We start from the raw sequence: 18,404 nt of genomic DNA on the forward strand, positions 1-18,404 counted from the left end.
TGCTTAAGCTTATATTTGCATTAAAATGAAGGCATGATTTACTTCCCATCCCTGAACCAAATTACAAAAAGATTTTCTGTTATAACAAAGCTTCTGGCTGGTGTTGAAAAACAATAGCTGTGTACAACAGGAAGAGACAATTACGATGTGCATGACATACAGTCACCAGTGGTCTTGGGATACTCTTTTTAGTAAGAGAACAACAGATAGGAATGAGCAAGACATCCCAGTTCCTAGATATTTGCACTTGGGTTTTGCACTGCTGGCTGTAAAACAAGGGGTGGGTGCCTTGGTGGAGGATCCTTGACTGTGGAGATTCTCCCAGAGAGAGGGAAGAGGCATTTGCCATCATTCCATAACACTTGTCTGCTTTCCCTTGACCTGCATCATGACACTTGTGGAATTTTTATTTGGTAGGTCTTGGTGTTGATGGCATAGGGTACAGAAGTACCTTGTTTTCTGTGCTTTTTTTTTTTTGGTTTTTGTTTTTGTTTTTTTTTTTACTCAAACAATTTACTGTACTAGAAACTAGTATGGAAACAGAGTAATTGCATATTCCACTTCCTTCAAACAAAGCCCACATGCTGTGCCATGTGAAGGCTGTCATGTCAGAGCTAGGTATATAAAATAAGAGGTGCTTAGAGGTCCTAGAGGTGCTAAATACTCACAGCTCAGCACTTTTGAAATAGAGTGCAGTCTGAAATATGTGAACACTCCCTAGATGCTCTGAACATAGAAACCCTGCTGAAATCACAGAGCACAACCATACATGGCTTAAAATTTAAGCTTTAGAAGGCTGGCAAAATATTTGTGTACTTCTGTATTCCATGACTGCTCTTATGTTAAAAAGTCTCAGATCTTTATATTAGAAAATTGTTCTTTTTTCTCCTCCTTCACTTCAGGTAATATAGGTGTAAAGAGTTTCAGCTCATCGGATCTGACTGATGTAAACTAAATTTGGGTATTATGTGCAGTCAATATACCACAGTGAGGCCTTTGACTCATAGGAAGAAGTTGTTTTTTAACACTGGGGGGTGTGTTTTATCATGTTTATACATTTCTATATTGATAGTAAAAAGAGAGGAATTATTTCAATAACCTGCAGATCCTTTGCTTTTTTTTTTTTTTTTAATTTCTGGAGCAGGAACAGCATGCTTCTAGGAGCACTAAATAGGAAGGATGACCTACTTTAGTTTAAAACCACAGGCGAACTGAACCTACTTTTTCAAACCTCAGTCCAGCAAGCAATCCCATTAAAACGTGGTCTTGAAATCTTAATGCGCCTTTTATACAAAATTGCTGTGCTAGGAAGAGGTGAAGAAAGCTTTCATCTGACACTGGGCAAAGTCCCTCCATACGGACAAGCAAGCCCTCTCTCAGGGCCATTTGTGGGGTAACAAGGAAAGGCAATGTTGTTTTCTGTAGCGTAATGTCTTCAGGTTTTTCCTAACTTTTTTTTTTTTCAGTTTCTGTTGAATCAGTTAAATTCTGGAGGAAGAAAGTTTATTACCTTATCCTGCACCATTCTGAACCCTGTAGTGCTGGCAATAATACCTGTCCTGAGCAGCTTGACTTCTTCCATCTCTTCTCACTATGGACTCCCCAGGAACTTGCCATACTGACACAACTACCTACATGTCTATTGCTATATTTTCTTTTACTCAGTGTCTTGTCAGCAGATTTAAGTGTTTTAGAAAATACCTGAAGTAATGTGATTGCAGCACTGTCTTCAGGATACCTAAGAAGGTGTCAGTGTGATCTCTGAAGGCTGTATGTCTGGAAATTAAAACGGACTATGGTTCTGAGGTCACTGTTAGTGTCTGTGTCAGGGATGGGATTCAGAGCTCTGTACAGCAAAGGGCATTTACAGAATTTCTTATTTGAAGGTGAATTGGATTTCTGCTACTGGTGTAGGTACACGATGCTACCGAGGCAGATTTGCAGATCAAAAAAGGTTGTTTGCAGTCATTCTGGAGTAAATCTGTTCACATTACTGCAATACAATGGGGCTGGGGGGAGTAGGCAGTCTTACTGAAAAACTGCAAACTGCCAAAGATTTTTGAACCATCTTGCTGACTGTTCTAATGCTGTCACTGTTTTGTTCAAGTGTGAATCAGACTTACTCATTTTAAGCCACATTGCTGCAGATATCACCTAGCACAGCTGGCTTGTGATTCAATGAAACGTGCTGCATTAGGGCATTTACCTATAAATTCTATCTATTTATTCTACCTCAGAGGTACCGTTTGTATCTTCAAACTATGTGCTGCAAGCACAAAATGGGAAGTACTTGCTGAATCTTGAGAGTTGGAAGATGCAACACTCACTTTGCCAGCTTTTCATCTGAAAGAGGCGAAGAAAACAAATGCAATTGATGTAAAAATACCTGTCAGTATTATCTCCATGTGTGTTACAAAAAATATTGCCTTTATACTGTATAATATACTGTACTTTTTAAACATTTTAAACATATAATATTGCATATAAAGCATGATGCTGAACCTCCTGGAAATCAGTCTAAATTGTTGAAAATACTAACTGTATTTTCAGATTTGCAAGAAATGGAATTTGTGATGGAAATCAAGATCTCACTGTTAGAAAGGATGCTATAGATGGTATAACAAGTCTGTGGTGTATGTGCCTTCACGCTTGTCACTTTGCTGCAGCTCCTTCTGGCAGGGCCAGCTTGCAAACACTTCTTACAAAACAGAAATGGCAGCCCCTCTGCTGAAGGATGATCTCCCTGAGCTATGGTTTATTTATGGTTTATGGTATTTTACAAGATTTGCTTCCAGCCAAGTGGAAGAAGTGGCACACAAGTGATAGGAGGTTCATTCTAAGTGACACACTTAAATGTCTGCAGAGTTGTTTCAACATTGGATTCCCAGCCTTTTCTGTGGTTTCCAAAGTTTTCAATTTCCTTCAGCATAAATCAGACAAAGGTTGTGTACTGAAAACAGTGGTTACAACGGTACCTGTTGCATAACTCTGCTCCTGTGTTGGGGTCCCACTCTCCAAAAGTGTTTGGAGCACTGTGCTAGGCAAGCACACAAAGTTAACAACCTGACTGATACATAAAAGTACCCTTCGTTCTTGTGTGTGGCTTGAAAATATCTTTTGAAATTTGAAATTTTATGGTACATTTGATCTTTAATAATGGCAGTGATTTAATGTTCTACTAAAAGGCCATTATTGAGGTGGAGTGTCTATATACCTAGAGGAACAGTCTGGGTTTTTGTTACTGAGCAATACTACTATTTTTAGGTAAGAAAAGTTGCCTTTAGCAGCTTCCCAGTCTAGAGTTTCTTGATGGAGATGCTAATTTCCTAGAGAGAGAGCTCCAGGAACACAGCCTTTAAATATTGATGAAAACCAGGAGCTGTACCATCTCTGAAAAGAGACAGGCAAAGATGAAATTCAACATAAAAATACACTTAGCATCTTAGAACTCCAGGCTGCTCTGGGTCTGTGTGGGGTCAGGGCAGCTCACTGCCCATGTTCAGCTGTAAATACTGAGCACGCCAACACGTCGGTGCCATGCAAGGGCTGCAGGTGGACTAACACAGGTGACCCTCCAGCTCCTCATGCCTTCAGCCCCACCGCCAGGATGTTGTGATGAGAGAAGCTGCTCTGGCTCCCAGGCAAGAGGTGAAGAGTTTCTGAATGCCTCGGACACTTACGACCAGAACCTTCCCCGTGCAGGGTAGGTGCCTTTCCCCTAGGCAGCCACACAGACCGATGGGTTGGCAGCAGCATCGCTCCTGCCGTGGCTGTTGGAGGAGCGGGAGGCACGGCCGTGCTCCCGCGGCCACACACAGACCTCACTCACACGTGCCCGTCCCCGCTCAGCCCGGCCGCCGGGTCCGCCCCGCCGGCGCTGGGAGCTCCCAGGGGCGGGGGAGCTGCTCCCCAGCGCGCCCGCCCCCGCTGCCGCCGCCGCCCGGGGCTGGACGCCGAGGCATGAAGAGGAACCTCCCCAGCGGGCGGGCTGAGGCGGGTTCGGGCCCTCTGCGGCTGCGGACCGGCCGCCCCATGCGGACTCTGTCCCCCGCGGTCGCTCGCCGCCGCTGCCGCCCGCGCCGGGATGGAGGCGCAGGGCAGCCGCCGGCGGCACCTCCCCGTCCTGCTGCTCTGGGGTAAGTGGCTGGCGGGGCTGGCCGGGGGCGTCCCGGCAGCATGCGGTGGGGCTCGCCGCTACCGCCCCGGGACTGCTGCAGCGGGACCGGCTGGGCATCCTCGCGTGTGCGCGGTCCTCGAGGGCAGTGCTTCAAGCCGGGGCGTGGGGCTGAAGTTCGGGGAAGGTGGGAGCGCCCCCGCTGTGGCTAGAGCATCGCTTTGGGAGGGGGTCTCCGGGCGTCCCTTGCCGGCGTGTCGGGACGCAGCGGGGATCGCTTTCCCTCCGGGGCTCTCCATTCCGAGCACAGCGGCGGCTTCGCAGTGGGAGCATTCCGGGCGCGCAGCGGGGCCGGGCGCAGCGTCAGGGCCGCTGGTCCCCTTCAGCATCGCGCCGACATCGCCGAGGGGAGTCCTCGAACAGGGCGTCCAGGCCCCAGGGAAAACGATCTCAAACTTCTCGCCTTAGTCAGGCTTTTCGTCTTGGATCCCACTTGGGTTTTGGGGAGGTGTGTTTGGTTGTTGGAGAAGGTTTTTTTCTGCAGACTGAAGGACTCGTTCTGTTAGAGTAGTTGAGTTCCAAGCATGTAGTTATCAAGTGCAGGTATCCTTCAGATATTTCTCTTAGAGTGCCTCGGCTGCTAGAAAAACTATTTTATTGCTCCTTGTCAGGTAGATTGTTTTGGGGCTCTCAGATCTAATGTCTTGCAGTCATCTAAAGTTGCCAGAAGTCGGCTCTGATCATCTTCACTCAACACTAAACTAAGAGATACAGTTGATTCCCTGTGAGTCACACTAAAGGAACAAAAATTCAGGCCTGGTACCTTTAGAAGATGTATTTGAGGACTTCAGGACTTTGTGTGCTATTTTAGACCCCTTCCAAAGTACAAAGCTGGTAAACACTGCATGTATTTCTATGAAAAAACCCACAAACAAATAGACAGTATTGACAGTGTTCACTAGCATCATCCTTAGCTGGTCTGTCAAAAGAATGACATGTCACATGCACAAGTTTCTGATTCTCTGTGGCTTGAGGACTTCTAAAATCTTACCTTAGTTGCTCAGATTTCTGTTACTCCTCAGCTGAAAAGGAATAAAGAGATGGCCAACACTTGTCTTGATATGTGAAAAATGTATGCAATCTTGAACTTAGGGAACTAGGCAATAATCTTTTTGTATGGGGAGACTTTTTGATGTTATGGTGTTTTTTGCAAAGCAGAATTACCCACTGGAGATATATTTTCAGAGATTTACTAGAGTGAAGGACAGTGTCCCTGTGGCTCAGGAAGCTACAGAAGGACATTTTTCACCCGAGAGGCACAGATAAATCAATTGTGCTAGATATTTTTAACTGTGCTAGTTCCATTCCTAATAGAATAACACACACACAAAATATTTTAAGAATATCTGTTAACTGATAATACATTACTTTTGCTTGGAATTGGAAGGGTAGATATAATCAAGGACTAATGAAATGAGACTGATTTCCTAGTGGAAAAACCTTAAGAGTTCTAGGATGTGAAATCAAGGGTTTTTAATAAGAACAGCCTAAAGTGGTAGAAAACTAAATTTCTTTTTTGGGAATACAAATACAGTTTTAAGACTAGTTATTTAGAAAGAATTTTTACTTTAATTGAATGATCATTCATAATGGCTTCTCTTGATTAAGGAGAGAGCTGTGACCTCTGCCATTTAGGTGAAACCACCATTCCTCAGTGTTGAGCTCACTGAAGGCAGTGGAAAGCCTGTCTGGGTGGGGTGTTGGACTGTTCTGTAACCTCAGGCAACTACTTTCTGTATCTTTCTGCCTAGGATTCTTGACACATTATCTCTATGCATAACTACTTGTGGTGTTGTCCATCCTTAGTGAGGATGGCAAAAAATGCAGTGATTGTAGGAGAAGTTGGATTTGCTGAGTGTGGAGGGGAAACAATGCATCAGCTGAGGTACTTGGTACACAGGCATGCCATCAGTTCTATGAAGTGCAATGGCATCCAGAATGGGGCAGAGCTGGAAACACCAGCTGTCAGGTGAAATCTCTGATTTGCTCAGCAGAGCTGTAGATACTTAGAAGACACCTACTAACCTAAGAAATAATCTAAGAAATAGTGTTGTATTTACCATCATAACCAAACTCTCTTACTATACTTCTATGTATGGAAACTAGGTAAGAAGAAACGTAAGGGCTTGACCAGGACTTTTAGCAAAGTGTTTTTTTTACACAGGTCATTGTTTTGGAATCCCTGCCCAAACGTTTCTCCTTCATTCTTTATGTAAAACCTGCATTTCAGTAGTACTATTTGTATTTTGTTGCCGCAGGCCTCCAGCCGGGTAATAATTAGCATTGACTCCATGATTCGAGAAGGCTGATCAATCACTTTATTCTACTATATCATACTATATCATCTTATACTATACTAATTAAGAAACTCGTAACCCTTGCAGACAGTCTGGTACAGCTTTGACCTACTTGGTCTATCCATCCAAACATCATCTCCAGTGGCTGATTAAGAAATCACCCTTCTGTAAACAATCTCCATAACACATTCCACGCGTGCACAACAGGTGCAGCACATGGCGGTACGAATTGTTTCTCATTCTTTTCTCTGATCTTCTCACAGCCTTCCCCAGGAAAATGCCCGGGGCAGTATGTTGCTCACTGAGGTCAGAGAGCTGCTGTCACAGTATTTGAGTTAAAAGATGCTACCAGAGTAAAGCTGGGTATTTTTTGAATTCTATAGTAATCTTTCTCAATATATTTGTATAAACCCATATCAAGAGAGATGGTGTGACCCTTATCTAGAGCAGTTCTTGTATGCAGATTTCAAAGATAGTAGGTTTTTGCATTTCATAATGCTGTTTTCACAGAGGTTAGCCAAGTTTAGTGCTTTGGTCACAGGTGAGCAGCTGGACAGTTGGAAACAGCCTGGTCCCAATTACATTTTTACTTTCTGTTTTAAAGACTATACCTCATCTGCAAACAATAATGAAAAAGCTGTGTATAAAAGTCCAAATTCTCTAAGGTCCTGAGCTCCCCTTGTGTGAAACACGGCATATGTAAGTCCTAAAGAGTTTGGATTCCAATGATGGAAAAAAAAATCCAACAGGAAACAATTTTAGCAGGTTAAAGTTTGAAAACCAAATCAAGGGTTTTTTTCCCATTATTTTCTTATGGATATCATGCTGTTCTGCAGCTGCAAAGGGTGGAACAAAGAAACGGAATACCATTGTAGGAGTTCTGAATTTAATAGACTGAGGCAAGTGTGTGTGGGTAAAACAAATAAACCTTTGCAAAACGGAACGTCTTATTCTGAGACCAACCACAGAGTTCTAACTAAAACACTTCTCTACCAAAATGATGCTTCATATTCTAAAGATGTGATTTTCCACACTAGGCAAGCAGGAAGACAGGCAGCAGACCCCACCAACATCCATCCTGAAAGCCAAGCATCTGGTGCAAATGCAGCCTGTGTTTCAATTTGCTGTTGGATCCAGGCATTCTTCCCACCACCCTTCACCCTGTTTGTGTCTCCTAATTCTTTTATTTGGGCAGGTGTTGATCCTTTCCTAAGATCTACATGTGCAACAAGGGACAGGTTCACACCAGTTCCTTTGAGAGGGTGAATGGCAGGACTGTCCCTGTAATGTCAAATGGACTGCAGGTGGTAGCACAGAGCATTGAATGCTATCTCCAGCTCCAGCTTGGTCCCAGGCCTCAGGAGGAATGGCACTCCATTTTTGAAGGTAACTCCAGGCTTTTAAACCCTGATTTACTGCAATGAGATCCAATCCTGGAGACCATTTAGCTAATGTAAACTCTTGCTCCTAAATTAGTAAGATCTTGCTATCTACATCCTCATTAAGGTTTTAAATACCTTTGGCGTCTCAGGACTTTGCCTGTAGGTTTGTTTTGCCTATGAGGCAAATCACAAGAGACTATGAAGTGGAGATTGACTTCTACACTGAGATAGGCAGGTACTGCTATAGGTGCAGATATACACAAACTGCATGATTTGAAGGAAAGGGTCTTGAGCTGAGCTCAACAGGAGCTATGGGAGGTTTTGCCAGTTGAGTTGTGTTTAAGCATTGCACCACCAGTAGTTTTTTGTACCATTTGTGTTTCAGTTTCTCCCACCTGTCTACTGGTCACTGAGATGATTCATGGCTTGAGTTGCAGATGAATCAGTTTCCAGTTTGCCTTACCAAGGAAAAAAATGCAATGAGTTGTCTCTTACAAAACACCATTTGCTCCCATCTGTGTCTTGGCTATTGAAATTACTACTTGAGAGACGCTTGAAGAAAGCAAACTGTGCTTTCATTTGGGGCTCAGAGAGATTAATTTTCACAAGTATAATGAAACCTGTTTTAATTCACACCCTTTTAGTTTAGTAAAAGCTGTTACATGAACCATTTTATTTTGGAACAGAAATTTAGAAGTGTATTATTTTGTGTTTTATGGAAACAGCCTGTATTTTTTCTAAAATAAGAATCTCTTCACAGCCAGGCTTTCATTGAAATAAACTGGAAAATATAAATGGAAAAAAATCACATTATTTTAATGTGAATATATATGTAGAGCAACCTGAAAGCTGCTTGAAGGACTCTTATGTGAAAATGTGCAAGTAGTAGGAAAGAAAGGGGTAGCAAAATGGAATAGGAAAAAGGTGCCCTTTCAGAAGTTTTTAGTCTTAATCTCCCTTCATATGTTGGCTTCCTTGAAACCAGTCTGAAAAGAGGAGACAGCTTTTTTCCTTGCTAAAAACCTCAAAAGAAAATGCAGTGGCACTGTTAGAAATGGTTCAAAGGGTGGAGGGGATTCCTTGTTCTCTTCAAAGCAGCTTCACATGATCTACCATATTGTCTTGGATGAGTGGCATGCCTGCATAACAGCCCTTGGCCTCAGTTTTGTCTCCAGGAATTCAGAATTTTGCCTGTATGGAGACAGATTGATGGCCTTCTGCAGATGGGGTGTCACTTGCTCCCCTATGATCTGAGCCAGAGGGACTCACCTGAACAGGAAGATGTGGTTGGTGCTGCTGAGACCATAGCAGAGCACCAGGCTGATGAAAGCACATCTTGTTTGCATCTAACCAGGTTAAGCTGGGTGAGCAAAGGACTGTACTGAAGCACTTGGCCCTACAATAAAGCATCTGTCTTAAGATTTTCACACTCTAATAAATGTGACTAATTTGCCTTTATTTTGCAGAGCATTATCTGTGGTCAGTGTCAGAATAAGTAGTGTAATTAACATTACCCTGTAATGACTGTCACTTACTGTGTGAAATAATTTTGTTTCCAAAAGTCACAAGTGACAGATCACTTTTGCATCCTTTTGTGTCCAGAGAGATTCATCCTAGAGACTCTAATAGTTATAAAATATTATTTCATTGTTGTTATTGTGTCAAAATACATAGTTTGAGGTTTGACAGGGTGTGCAGCCTTTCTTCGGGTGGGCCTCCTGCCTTCAGCAGAAAGGGGAAGAAATTTCACAGCTGTAAAATGTTGTGAAGAGATGGGGCGATACTGGAACAGGAAATGGAGCCATATAGAACTCATTCAAGTGGTCATCAATAGGACACAAAGTTCAGGTTTCTTCTGAGACTTCAGCACTTGGACTTAAGCTTTGATCTGTAAGCTTCTCTCTTGTTCACGCTCTGTGACTGGAGAGTGTCCTCAGGGCTGTTTACCTGATGTGGCCAGGTAAAGGCCACGCGGCCGCTTGCAGTCGGTGTTGTCTGAGGAGCTGTGGCTGTCTCTGGGCTACCCAGGCACACATTCTGCAGCTTTGGGGTGGAGGTGGCCTTTGCTTGAAGGGGATCTCAGCCTTCACACCAGGGTTTTGCTGTCTGGTAGCCACAGGGAGGTGTGGAACAGATTTTCTCTTTATGCTTGTTTTTGGCAAGCGACTGCAAGCGTAATGCTGTCTCTCCACATCTCTTGAGTTTGTGAGCTGTTCCAGCTTTACTCCTTAAGGATCTCCATCTACCAAGAACATAACTAGTCCAATTTAATATTAAAAGAGGTTTCTTTAAATGTATTTAGCCATGTGTATTGTAAACTAACACTGATACACTGTGTTAGTTAGTAAACTAACGCTGATAAAGCATTAAGCTTATGTTTTCAAGAGAAACAGGAAAAATGAATTTTTCTTTTTCAGGGAAGAGATGCTTAAAACCTTTATTTCCATGGGGTTGTCAATTGTCATTCATTATGTGTGAAATTGCCTCTATTCCTCTTTCATTTTAGCTAGCGCATCAATATTTAGTTTTATTATAAGCTATGTCTGTATTTCACACAAAGTCAGAGTTTACTGTATCATGTTAAAAAATAATGTAAATCTCTTACTTTTGACAGTGGACCTAGGTAAATTTGCATTCAGGAATGGTAACCTTTGCAATTAGTAAATGTGGCTGCTGAACATAATTGCAGGGCTATGTTTGGGGTGGGAATTTTTTACCATGAAACACTTAGTGATGCACGATGAAGTAGAGATAATATTGCTGGAATAGCCATCGGTCCAGTTTCTATTTAACTGGCTCCAGTATAAACCAGAAACAGCAAAAAAGTCTGAGCATTGCAAAGTAAAAAAAGAAAATTAAGCTCCTCAAAATACTTGTTTTCTTTCTGTACTTCAAGATTTTTTTGGAAAGAAATGTTAGTGCGTTTTTCTTGGATTTAAATATTTTTAAAAATTGGGAGAGGAATCTCTCTCTGTGAAGTAATGTGACATCATAGACTTCTTATTTTTAGTGAGTTTTAGTTAAGGTGGGTTCTAACTCTTCTTTGTCTTACCTTCCTAATGGAGCAGTACAAAACGAGTGGAATGTGTACTGCAAGACCATGCTTGTTGCTATATGGCTCATGCTGTTCCATGCCAAATATGCCTGTGCAATATTTAGGTTTTATTTTCCTCCCAGCTACTTCATACTTTATCATGCAGTGATTCAGAAAACAAAAATTTATCAAAGCACTAAAAAGTGTCAGTAGGAACAATGTAAAATAAACATTTCTTGTAGGAAATGGGGGATTCTTGCAGTCTTTAAATGTACACTGGAAATCTTTATGAAGAGTATCTGTCTTGAAGTAGATGTTCTAGGCTTAGTCTATAAATTATTGTAAGACCTTCTTCACCTTGTTCTACAAAAGATCTGGAAGATGTGAGGGATTCCGTCTGGTGTCAGATCGTACCACTCCACAGCTGTATAAATAAATTAAGCTCTTTGTAACTTCATGAGTAAAAGTATTGTTGACACATTTGCAAAACTAGAGGGAAGGGAGTACTCATGTATTCTCCTTTCTAGTTATTTCTTGCATGATTTCAAAATCCTTAGGAGGATTTCCCTGAGGCTTTAGGTGAAAAAGTTTGTCTGTCATATGGGAGCAAAGCGAAAGAAAATCTCAACCTTAGAACATCTCTAAGACTGTGAAGGTAGGCAGATTTAGGTAAACTGTTTCAGGGGCCCACTGATAGTGTTGGAGCTAAGCAAACCCTGATCTATAGGTGAATATAGAGAATAACCAATATTGTGTAGTTGAATATGCTGTTGGCCAAGGCCGAGCCCATCAGTGGCAGTGGGAACACTTCTGGGATTACAAAGTTATGATTGGGAAAAAAACTGCTGCAGAACAGCAGATAAAAGCGTGGAGTGAGAACATGTGAGGGAAGCAACTCTGGGGAGTGCAAAAGGAGGGGGAGGAGGTATTGCAGGAGCCAGAGCTGAAGTTCCCCTGCAGCCTGTGCTGAAGACCAGGGTCAGGCAGCTGTGCCCCTGCAGCCCATGGAGGATCACACGGTAGCAGACATCCACCTACAACCCCTGGAGGCCCCATTCCCAAAGGAGGCTGTGACCTTGTGGGAAGTTTGCAGGCTCCTGGCAGGACCTGAGACCCAGCAGAAGGACCCACCCTGGAGCAGCTCATGAAGAACTGCAGCCTGTTGGGACGACTCATGTTGGAGAAGTTTGTGGAGGATTGTCTCCTGTGGAAGGGATACAGCACTGGGGAAGGGAAAGAGTATGAGGAGTTGTCCTGAGGAGGGAGGAGTGACAGAGACAATGCGTGATGAACTGGCTGCTGCCCTCATTTCCCATCCCCCTGCACTGCTCCAGGAGGAGGTAGAGAAATTAGAAGTGAAATTATGCTTGGGAAAAAGAGAGAGGTAGGGGGAAGGTATTTCAAGAATTGATTTTTATTTCTCATTAACATACTCTGATTTTAATTGGCAGTAATTAAATTTATTTTACCCTGTTGGGTCTCTTGCCCATGATGGTAGCTGTTAAATGATTTCTTCCTGTCCTTGACCCATGAGCATTTAATTATATTTTGTCTCCTCCTGTCCAGCTGAGGAGGGCTGTAATAGAGTGGCTTGATAGGCACCCGGTGGAATGATTTACTCCAGTAGATTGGCCTAAGTAATTTCCTATGTCAGAATCTGCTGCTTTGCAGTTTCCTATATACCTGTATACACCTATGAAAAATTACGATGTAGAGGGATCATGCTGCCATGCAAGGATCTCTTTTCAGTGTTTATTCCTTGGAGCGAGGGTTTTGTTGTGAAAAGCCACTCATACCTACTATGAGCAGGTACATGTACAGCAGTATAAGTAGACATGGGAAGCTCAGAAATTTTGTTAGTGTTTCATTGTTCTTAGGAGTTCTTCATGGCAGCATGTAATTTAAAAGATTCTGTGATCATGTAGGTGAGTATCCAGAGCTCTGGAACCCTGGTAGTCAAGCTAGACTGCTGAAGAGAAATAGCCTACATTTGGATGGTTAGGCCAACTTAATTTTTCATAGTTGGCATAGAATTGAAAGAAAACATGACTTCACTGGAATCATGTTGGATGTAATGCCTCAACATGGTAACATGTAACAGCATTAGGAATCTGTGAGAGGAGTACATGCAGCATCAAGAGAAGGGGGATGTGCAGGGTGGGAATTTTTGTCATCTGGTCAGAAAAGGAAAAAATAATTTTCCCAGGCCTTCTATGATTGTAGTATGTTGATTTAAATATTCTGCCTGTCAAGGGAAGAAGGAACTTAAAATGTCTTCAAGTATCCCATGGTTTTAAACACTTCCTCAGGAGGGAGTGTGCAGTGACCCTTGTCTGTGAAATCTTCATGGGTCATTTCCCCTTCCCAAAGTTATTAAAAAAAAAAAAAAAGGTTGCTTCTTTCTTTAAATAACTTTCTTCCCAAAGTTATTAAAAAAAAAAAAAAAAAGTGGACTTCTCTTTCAGGCTACCTCACTGGAGCAAACTGAAGTCTATTGGCCTTGAGGGACTGGTGTTTCACACTCTTTCACAGGTGGTTAGGTATGGAATAAAGTCTATATTGTGCTGACTTTTTTTCCTTATTATAGGGAAACCTTAAATCACATCACATTTTCTTCTTTGTTTTCCTGCCTTTTTGACTAATGATAGGCATCTGGATTGCAATAATGAGCAGCCATTAGATCAAATATGTGCATCCAGGTGATCACGTGATACAATGTCAAACTGTGTTCCTGGATGCAGATGACTAACTTCAGGGGCTGTCACAGAGAGATGACGTTCTTCAGTTGCTTTGGTCACATTTTCTGAGAGGAGATAGTGGTGAAATGGGTACTGGCACCAGACTGCTGCTGGCTCACACTGTAGTTATGACTGATGGCTGATTTCTGCTTGTGACCTTAGACAGACTTCTTACTAGCTCTGTCATTATTTCCACAGCTCATGTAAAATGGAGACCTCAGTACCTCACAAGGCTGTAGTTATAACACCTGAAGAAGTAGAGATGTTTAGGGGGTGAAAAAAGATTTTCCACTTCCATTTGTGAGAAGTGTATTTACCTGTAGTCATAAATCATGAAGAGCTATGGTCTCATTGTTCTAGATGTTACACACTTACGTGGCAACTACTGTATGCTGAGACTTACAAGACCAGGTCTTGCCAGCAGAGGTTTGATGAAACCAGGAGCACAAAGCCTTTGGCAGGCCCATAGATACATGGTGAATAACAGTCTTTGCCTTATGTCCTAGGTGACACACACAGAAGTTAATTCAGTGGATTTGGGTTTGTTGGGAATGTTGTGCTTGCCTCTGCTGGCTGTAGGCACCTCCTGATGTGTGTAATCATGTGGAGCTCTCTTCCTTCCACCTTATATCATAGAATAACCTGAATTGGAAGGGACTCGCAAGAATCATTGAAGCCAAACTCCTGGCCTTCCACACGACAGCCCCAAGAATCACACCATGTGCCTGAAGGTATTGTCCAAATGCTTTTTGAACTCCTTTAGGCTTGGTGCTGTGACCACTCCCTGGAGGAGCCTGTTTCAGTGCACATCCTCTAGGTAAAGAACCTTTTCCTAATAACCAGCCTAAACCTTCCCTAACACAGCTTCAGGTCATTCTCTCAAGTCCTGTCACTGGGCACCTCAGAAAAGACATCAGTGCCAGGCCTTCTGCTTCCACTTATGAGGAAGTTGTAGACCACAATGAGGTCTCTCCTCAGTCTCCTCCTCGCTGAACAAGCCAAGTGACCTAAGCAGCTCCTTGTATGGCTTCCCCCTTTCACCATCTGGACTTCAGTGAAGCCTTTGACACTGATTCCTATAACATGCTCCTGGAGAAGCTGGCACCCCACAGCTTGGACAGGTGCAGTCTTTGCTGGGTTAAGAACTGGCTGGATGTCTGGGCCAAGAGAGATGTGGTGAACGGTGTTGCAGCCAGTTGGTGTCTGGCTCTAGTGGGATTCCCCAGGGATCAGTGTTTCACCCAGTTTAATAGATTTATTGATGATCTGGATGAGGGGATCAACTCTACACTTAGTGAATTTATGGATGCCGCTGAGTTGGATGCAAATGTCAATCTGCTGGAGGATAGAAAGCCCTTGCAGAGGGATCTGGACAGGCTGGATCAATAGGTCTGAGGTTCAACAAGGCCAAGTGCCAGGTCCTACACTTTGGCCACAACAATCTCATGCAGAGCTGCAGGGTGGGGGCAGAGAGGTTGGAAACCTGTCTGGTGGAAAAGGACCTGGGGATGCTGGTCAGCAGCTGGACATGAGCCAGGCCATTCCATGGCCGAGAAGGCCAATGGAATCCTGGCCTATATTGGAAGTAGTGTGGCCAGCAGGAGTGAGTTTTGGGCCTCTCACTTCAAGAAGGACATTGAAGTGCTAGAATGAGTCCAGGGGACGGCAGGACTCATTCTAGCACTGAGCAGGAGCTGATGAAGGGTATAGAGGACTCCTGTGAGGAGTGGCTGAAGGAGCTGGAGTGTTTAGCCTGGAGAAGGGGAGGCTCAGGGGAGCCCTTATCACTCTCCACAACTGTCTGAAAGGAGGGTGTAGCCAGAGGGGGTTGGTCCCTTCTCCCAGGCAACTAGTGACAGGATGAGAGGACAGAGTCTTCAGCTGTGCCAGGGAGGTTTAGGTTAGAATTTCTGGATGTTAGGAAGAATTTTTTCACAGAAAGTGTGATTTGATATTGGAATGGGCTGCTCAGGGTGCCACTGTCCCTGGAAGAGTTTAGGGAAAGATTGGATGTGGCACTTACTGCTCTGGTGTAGTTGACAAGGTCACAGGTTGGACACAATAATCTCTGAGATCTTTTCCAATCTAGCTGATTCTGTGATCTTTTCAGCCCTCCTTTGGATGCTTTCTAATAGCTTAATGTATTGTTTATGTTGCGGTGCCCAAAGCTACACACAGGACTTGAGGTGAGGTCACAGCAGCACAGAGTAGAGTGGGACAGTCACCCCCAGGACCGGCTGATGATGCTGTGCTTGTTGCTAAATGTCATCTTTAAACTGTTTCTAATGCCACAGATTTCTTTTTAGTCTAAAAAAAATGTACTCCTCTTACCCTTTCTCAGTTTTGCTTTCTGGAAGGATGGATCTCGAGTTAAGGATCACATTTGTGTATTCTGCTTCTGTAAAAGTGTGAAAGAAGTTTACTTCAAGCAATTGCTTCTGCTCTTGGAGTATTTAGTGTATTCACTGTCTGAAGGTCAGTGGCTATAAAAAAAGTATTTTACATTTCAGTTACATACTGTTTCATTAAAAACGTAATGGGACAGAAAAGGCTTGAAGAAAACATTGTTACATTTCAGGTTGAGTCATGCAATTTCCAGCACAAATCAGATCTTAGTGTACAGCTGAGAAATCCCTTCACAAGTTAGTTATTGAACTGGTATGTTTAATTATTTATTTGATAAATTATTAATTATTAATAAAGAAAAAAAATTTATTAAAATACTCGTTATATATTTATTTAAATAGACCACACCAGTTTCAAAGTAGTAGAAAACCCATCCAACACTTCTGGAAGTAGACAGACTGTTCAGAAATTGTGCCTCATTCTTAATATACTGCCAGCAGTGATTTAAGAACTTCAAAAAACAATGTAAAGGACATTAATTTGTGTTGCTACGCTGAAAGATTTTCAGTTGAAGCATGAGTTCAGAATAATGGTCGCATTGCCTTGCAGTCACAGGAAACCTGGGGAACTCTGTACCAGCATGGATCGGAACAGTTGATACTCTCTGATGCATTCCCTGTTGATTTCTAGTGATGAAAAGGCTTCATTTGCTTCCTCTCATGCTTTTCTTGCTCTGCAGGATGAAGACTCTAATGTTCCAAATAGTTAACAGTCTGAAATTACCTTCGCAATTTAAAAACAATAATGTAGTGCCTCAAACTGTGATAAAGTAAGGATTGAGCTGCCCTTTTAGTTTTGTATATTACATTTCTATGGCTATTTATGCATCTTCCGTACCATTGACACAAGGGGATAAAATGAGCATTAAAAAGAGCTTCAGCATCAAAGCTGGAGATATTGCAAAGCTGAGTTCCATGTTATGCTAGCTCTCAAGAAAACTACTTGAACATGGAGACAGATCAGTGCAACTGATTTACCTTGCTCCTGCCGCTCCATATACTGAGACACATTTTTTTCTGGGCCAATTTTGAATGCAAGTGTAACACTTCTTTCGAGTACTATATTTATTGCAAGCTTCTGTTTATTCCTGGCATCCTTCCTTTGTGTTGAGTTCCTGTCATTGCCTGTCTCTGTGAACTTCAGTTGCCTCACTTCCTTGGTTGCTTTCACACTATGTGATGTTGTTCTTGTGTCCTGTTCCTCTCTCGCCATCCCATTCCTCTTATGAAGTGTCAAAAGGACAGTTGGTAGCTGAGAACAAAAGATGACCTTCTGAGCCTTGTATATTGTGCAGAGGGTTATTTAAAGAGTGACAGGTGATTTAGTTTTTGTACCAATACCATTATTTTTCCTTTCCTTCCACTTTTGTAGTGGCCTCTGGGGTTTCCCATCAAGTTGTAGGATTTCTTAGCCTTTGCAGAGTGTGTCGTGTTTTGTCTATGTACATTTGACTTGACCCCAATAGACGAGTTTTAGAAAAAGCTTTGGAAAGCAACCATGTGATGCTTGTGCTAGCTCATCTTATCCTTCTTCATTCAGACAGACTCTAGTGAAATGAATCTCTTAAAATTATGAATATCCAGGAAACAGATAATAAAGAAAACCTATGCCAGTTGTAACCAATTTTTTTAATGTAGTAGAATGCCTCTTGACATTGTGTGAGAGCACAGGAGAAGTAATTTCCATGGGTAATTTCTTTTGCATTAGATACCTTGAAGTGTCTGCATTCCTGCTAGAACACCTGTAATGGTATGGCTTGGGATTTGCATAAAAGATTGTTGAATTTAACATGATCTTTGGTCATACCTGTGCAACAGGTAGCTTTATTCAACATTAAAACACCTGGAGAAACATTAGGCTGCTGTAAGATTGACTTATTCAGTATTTCAAATCAGGTTTATAAGAAAATGTGAGTATTAAGATTTTATCAGTATGACATTGAGATTTTATCAGTATGACAAATATATATATATAAATATATATAAAATATTAATAATAGAATAATCATCTCTCACTTATGTTTCCAACAGATCATATGTGCATGATTGCAGAGCAGCAATTCCTGTCTCAAACTCTGGTTTTACTTGCTTTTGTGAACTGTATGTCAGGGCAGTTCTTGCACAGTTATGTGCTGCTATCAGTGAAACTTCAAGTTCTGCAGGGAGGCAGCTGTTTGGTTAGTACATAACTTCCAATAGAGATCTATCCTGATGTAGATAAATATTAGATGATGGTAATTGGCAGGATTGTCTTTAAAAAGAGATACAGAGGTAAGCTCTTGACATGAGGTATACTTTATAATAATAATGTATAATAATAATATAAAAATAATAATAATGTATAATAAGGACTTAAAGTCCTTATACTTTTTTT

The 18,404-nt window shown here is 42.2% G+C and overlaps 1 protein-coding gene across 8 annotated transcripts in view; it reads left to right on the forward strand.

Annotated features, from left to right (window-relative positions):
* Nucleotides 1-3,577: 3,577 nt before the first annotated feature.
* The window catches only part of RAMP3 (receptor activity modifying protein 3), a 146,816-nt gene continuing 131,989 nt past the window's right edge, over nt 3,578-18,404 (forward strand). For 3 of the 8 annotated variants that reach the window (XR_011679610.1, XM_071429864.1, XM_071429865.1), the window contains exon 1: nt 3,754-4,136. Coding sequence is in view for 7 of the 8 variants with exons in the window: in XM_071429864.1 (XP_071285965.1) it covers nt 4,085-4,136 (52 nt within the window). In the remaining variant the exon portion in view is untranslated. The other 5 variants (XM_071429862.1, XM_071429860.1, XM_071429858.1 and 2 more) reach the window with 5 other exon arrangements.

The sequence above is a fragment of the Agelaius tricolor genome, unplaced genomic scaffold (genome assembly GCF_023055355.1).
Source record: "Agelaius tricolor isolate 1412-34295 unplaced genomic scaffold, bAgeTri1.0.p SCAF_6, whole genome shotgun sequence".
Classification (NCBI taxonomy): domain Eukaryota; kingdom Metazoa; phylum Chordata; class Aves; order Passeriformes; family Icteridae; genus Agelaius; species Agelaius tricolor.